At 43.9% G+C, this 6,006-nt stretch overlaps 1 protein-coding gene across 1 annotated transcript in view; it reads right to left on the bottom strand.

The window, feature by feature from the left end:
- Nucleotides 1–2,320: 2,320 nt before the first annotated feature.
- Nucleotides 2,321–6,006, bottom strand: part of LOC123963883 (alpha-1A adrenergic receptor-like) — an 18,692-nt gene continuing 15,006 nt past the window's right edge. The window contains exons 4-5 of the mRNA XM_046040974.1: nucleotides 4,036–4,157; nucleotides 2,321–3,772 (exon numbers count right to left, since the gene is read on the bottom strand). Coding sequence (XP_045896930.1) covers nucleotides 3,491–3,772; nucleotides 4,036–4,157 — 404 coding nt within the window. The 3' untranslated portion in view covers nucleotides 2,321–3,490. The remainder of the gene's footprint in view (nucleotides 3,773–4,035; nucleotides 4,158–6,006) is intronic.

Consider the following 6,006-nt stretch of genomic DNA (forward strand, 5'->3'; position numbering starts at 1 on the left):
TCATCGGGTCTGATCCGGCTTCCCCAAAACCAGTGAGTAAACTTCTCAAGTTAAAGCCGTCATATGCTGTCGAGCTCCAGCAGGAGGATGAGGCCCTGTGGCCCTAGGCAGGCGTGGCCCATCAGAACAAATTGAGTGAATAGAGGTGCTGCAGCTTCGGACAGTATCAGAACAATTATTTGCTTTTTGAACATAAAAGGGTGTAAACATTTTCCCCAAGACCCCCCCCCCCCAAAAAAGCATCAACCTAAAATGAGCATAAGGTGTGGCCTTTAAAGAGGAAGTGCATGTCATTAGCTCAGGGTAAAATCTGACATCCTAACGCCAACATATCAGCCAGTACGGGAACCAATAAGAGGACAGAAACATTAGAGCCTGTTAGCAGCTCCTGTTAGCAGTTAGCATGTACAGACAGCTATCACCGGATCACTGTGATGGTGAAGGAAGCTTAAAAGTCTGAAGATTCTCAGAGGCACTGCAGCGTCCCTCTCTGGTTTCGGATTTCTGGGTGGTCTGGACAGACATCAGAGGTCACGGTATCCTCGGGAACTGGAAATCACACTGCATTAATAAACACGTATTTTATGTCTGTGTGATCAGAGTTTTGACTGAGAAGGAAGAGAGCGACTTCTAAAACCACCGGCGACTGCAGGGCCGGGGTGTAAAAACACTGCTGTCAACACATTCTACCTCCCATACATTGTGTGAGCTTAGAACACTGGACCAGTTGGAACCACGCGGCGTTCCAACATGGTTCCAACATGGTTCCAACGTGGTTCCAACGTGGTTCCAACGTGGTTCCAACGTGGTTCCAACATGGTTCCAACATGGTTCCAACGTGGTTCCAACGAAGAACTCCTGCGGTCGCCAGACTCAGAATGCTGCAGCCACCTTGCTCCGGCGAGGTTTTACTGTCATGTGAGACGGTGACGTTTTGCAGCGCCAGCGAAAGTCAGATTTAATTTCTACCCAGCATGCCTTGTGTTGAGTCCAGCATGCATCACATTATGTCAGCACTGCGTGAAGTCAAACGCACCATTTGGGTCTTAGTCCTGTGTGTCACAGACCAGATCCTGCAGTCTCACCAGGTCCAACCTGTCGTCCTGAGCGATGACTTATGGGCCTTTCAGACATAGTGTGACAACCGAACTGCTGCACTGTGAAACCCACTGTTTTCAATGGCTGACCGCGCCACGGCGGTTTGTTGCTGCAGTCAAAAGTTCGAGGTCAGAGTTCAAAATATTCAAACGTTTGCGCTGAACCCTGCGGCCAGCGCAGCGCAAATCGCTTCCTATCTGAGTGGGCCATTAAATTCCAGAGGAGCTCAGTGAAGGTTTCATCTGGATGGAGCTTTACAGTTTAAGTAGATTTATATCCTGTTCAGCAGTACAAGGTAACTTTATTATCCCCGAGGGGCAGTTTGGATTACAGCCAGCAGTAACAAATATATGTTTCAAACACAACAAATAAACACAAACACAGAACAACGTAAGTGAAATTTGAATTTACAGGATATTATTAACAACAGGGATAACAGCCGGAATGAATGGCCTTTTTAATCTATTCGTTCTGCGGCAGACTGTATCTGCACCCAGATGGCAGCAGCGTAAATTCACCCCACAAAAGATGACTCGATCAGCCAGCATGGCTCTCGCCTTCTTCAAGGATCTGACCTTATACAGGTCATGGAGGTCATCTAAGGGTGTGCCTGCAATTTTGCTGCATACCTTCATGACACCTTGCATGGGATTTTTCTGATTAATATAAAGTGCCAGCAGACAAAAGAGAAAGACCGAGTCATCCGCAAATTTAATAATGTGGCGCCGTTCATGATGGCTGTGGCATTTATTTGTGTATAAAACAAATAAAAGAGGGGAGAGGACGCAGCCCTGGGAGGACCCAGTAGAAGAGAAAAGGGCATCTGATAAAACACCGTTCGCTCTCACCTGCTGTTAAAAAATCCATCAGCCAGCAGATCAGTCCAGTATCAATGTCCTTCAACCTGTCTGCTAAAACATGGGGCTGAATGCAGTTAAAGCAGAGCAGAAGTCAGTAAATAGTAGACGGACAAGAGACTTTCCCCCCCTGAAGATGTTTAAAAACCATGTTTAAAGCGTCCCTGTTGCCTCATCCACGCCTCTGCCCGACCTGGAGGCGGACTGGAGAGGGTCTAACTTATCCTGTGTAGGGTCCAAAGTGCGTCCTTCACCAGCCGTTCCAAAGTATTCAGCAGCACTGATGAAACAGAAATGTTTTTTTATTATATCAAATTTACTTAAATGATTCTTTACAACACTCCAAACTCAAGTTTTGTCTTTTATTAAAATGAACACTCAAACATTTGTCGTCAGTCTCCTCCAGACAGATCAGTTTCATCTCCAGCACATAGACAGGTCCACAACATGGTTAGCCTAGCTTAACACAAAAACTGGAAACAGGGGGAAACGGCGAGCCTAGCTCCATCTCAAGAGAATAAACTACAGCTTCCAGCAACGATCAGTCCATCCTGTAGGCAGCTGGGCTCAGCAGTCATTATATCCACTAGAGAAGCTGCAGCCTGGGTCAGGTTTGTCATCTGGGAGGGGTTTGATTTAAAAAAACACCAACCAGCAGCTGCAGTTCCTCTGACGTCCGCCAGACGCTGCTGTGATCACACTGTATTCAAGTGAAAAACCTCCAACTTCTCTCCACAAATACAAAGTCAGAACAGTTCAGCTCAGCGGACAATCGTCTGATGAGTCTGAGGGAAGATTCTCAAAATAAATGCTGTTTGAAGTTAGTTAGCTCACTTGCTAACATACAGTGGATCAAAATTCACAACAATAAATAAACATATAATAATGTTTACAATTAACTTTACTCAGTTTGAATCATTTAGGTTTGGTTACCAAATGATTTTGACAAATAAATAACTCATTACAGAAGAGCTCAGGTTTTTTTTAAAGCTCATTAATAAAAATAATAATATAATATTTCAGGAGGTTCAGCTCAAGTGTCTGAAGCGTTTTGGCAAAAGAAAGAAAGAAAGAAAAAATAACAATAATTAAATATGTAACAAAATCACCAAGTTAGCAATAATAAATATGCAACATCTGACGTTCAAAATAAAACACGTGGATAACGTAGTGAAAAGGTCGTAGTTTCTATTTTACAGAAAGAAAGATGGCCGATGTTTATCTTTGTAGTTAGTTTTAATTTGTTGATTTCTTAATTCATTTTATTTGTAGTTTTGTTCTTTATATTGTAGTTATGGTAAATGTAGTTTGTGTGAGCTGTTGCACATGTGCAGCAGAGGTAGGAGCTTCGTTAGCAGTGGACGGTAAAAAAAACACTTTAACATGTGTGTTTATTTACAGTGAGCAGCTCCGCCAGGTGAGTTACGTAGGCACGTCCTGTCCGTGGCAGGGTGGGGGCGTGGCCACCTGAGGCAGCAGGTGTGTCAGTTAGTGTTCCACCTTCCTGCGTGGCTGCTGCTCCTCCTTTACGTTCATCACCGGCCCGAGCCGATCCGCATCGCCGTCCCGGCATCCTTAGCGAGCGGGGACAAGGAGCTCGGCCGTCCTCTCCCCGTCTGTCCGGGAAGGAGGTCTCGGTCAGAGGGGCGGAGTCTGGAGGCGACGCAGCGCGGGCTGGGGCTGATGGAGGACAGAGTCTGCTGGCTGCCGCTCAGGAAGGACGAGTTGTTGGAGCCTTGATGGCAGCGGTAGTTGTAGTACGCCTGCCAGCCCTGACGCTTCCTCTTCCAGCGACAGCGAAGGATCCGGATGAACGCCTGAAGACAAACAGAGACAGAAACAGCCAGTCCAAAACAAACCGAACCAGTTAGTCCCCATCATCTGTCTGACAGACGAGACTTTAAAGTTCCTCACTGCTTTACTCAGACACTACAGGACTATCAGCTGCAGTACTAACATAGATCAGCAAAATTTATCCCTGTTGTTACCCGTTGGATCAACGGCCTGTAATATCAGTAGTATCTGTACTGTCAGTAGTACTATCAGTTGTATGAGTAGTACTCATGAGTGTGAGTGTTACCTGTTTGAACTCGCGGCTGTAGCAGGGGTAGATGATGGGGTTCAGGCAGCTGTTGAAGTATCCCAACCAGAAAATGACTTTAAAGAAGGTTTCAGGAGGACGCAGGCTGCTGTTGAACGACCCTGAAAACAAACAAACAAACTGATTTCTTTGTCCCGTTTTTGCAGGATATGTATCCTCTTAAAAACTTCATATAATGCAGCACAGAGGAAACAGTCTACAACGAACTTTCATGTTTTTAAATGAAGGAATACACATTTTAAAAATGGACATTGACAAGGACTGTTTTAACAGCATGACCACAAAAATAAAAGCAGAAACGTTCAGAAACCAGCAGCCTGGAAGGAAGAACGTCTCAGATCTGATGTGAGATCTGAGGAGCAAGCGCCAGTTACATTATAGGTGCGTTTGAGATGACTGTGGCTGACTGTTGCCAACTTGAGTTCCAGACGACTGCGGGGACGGGGAATAAATACGGCGCCGCCGAATCGGACATATTCTACCTGCATGATCATACTGTGAGCTGAGAGCAACGACTGGTCTCGCAGCATTTGCAAAGAAAATGTCGCGAGAACATTTTATTTTGACCAGATCAGTCAAAAGGTGGTTCTAACTTTGTGCAGCTGGTAAAAGCCGCCGACCTCGGCGCCTGCAGCGGCCTTGCCCCCACAAGGCTTTAATGTAATGTGAAATGGGAAAGTTTTGCAGCCACGGCGAAAGTCAGACACAATTTCTAACCAGCATGCCTTACTTTAAATGCAACATGCATCACGTTGAAGTCAAATGCACCTAATGTTGTATAGAGCTCTCCAAACAGCGTTCACCTTCATTTTATCACTATCATCACAAAGATATACCTCCACATTATCATTACCATCATCAGCACCATCATCATTAGATTCATCCTCATCATCACCATCATCATCATAACCATTTTCACCATTACACCATCATCATCATCATTACAATCATCACCATTACACCATCATCAGAATCATCATTAGAATCATCACCATCATCATCATCACAATCACCACCATCATCATCACCATCATCATTAGAATCATCATCATCACAATCATCACCATCATCATCACCATCATCACCATCATCAGAATCATCATTAGAATCATCACCATCATCATTAGAATCATCACCATCATCATCATCACAATCACCACCATCATCATCACCATCATCATTAGAATCATCATCACAATCATCACCATCATCATCATCACCATCATCCCCATCATCATCACCATCATCATTAGAATCATCATCATCACAATCACCACCATCATCATCACCATCATCACCAGCATCATCATCATTAGAATCATCATCATCATCATAATCATCACCATCATCATTACAATAATCACCATTACACCATCACCATCATCATCATCTTCATCACCATCATCATTACAATTATCATAATTAAACCATCATCACAATCATCACCATCACCATCTTCATCACCATCATCATTACAATCATCACCATTAAATCATCATTGTAATCATCACCATCATCATCATCACAATCATCACCATCATCATCATCACAATCACCACCATCATCATCACCATCATCATTAGATTCATCCTCATCATCACCATCATCATCATAACCATTTTCACCATTACACCATCATCATCATCATTACAATCATCACCATTACACCATCATCAGAATCATCATTAGAATCATCACCATCATCATCATCACAATCACCACCATCATCATCACCATCATCATCATCACAATCACCACCATCATCATCACAATCATCACCATCATCATCACCATCATCACCATAATCATCACCATCATCATCATCACAATCACCACCATCATCATCACAATCATCACCATCATCATCACCATCATCATCAGAATCATCACCATCATCATCATCACAATCACCACCATCATCAACACCATCATCATCACAATCATCACCAT

The sequence above is a fragment of the Micropterus dolomieu genome, linkage group LG23, assembly GCF_021292245.1.
Source record: "Micropterus dolomieu isolate WLL.071019.BEF.003 ecotype Adirondacks linkage group LG23, ASM2129224v1, whole genome shotgun sequence".
In the NCBI taxonomy this organism is placed as follows: Eukaryota; Metazoa; Chordata; class Actinopteri; order Centrarchiformes; family Centrarchidae; genus Micropterus; species Micropterus dolomieu.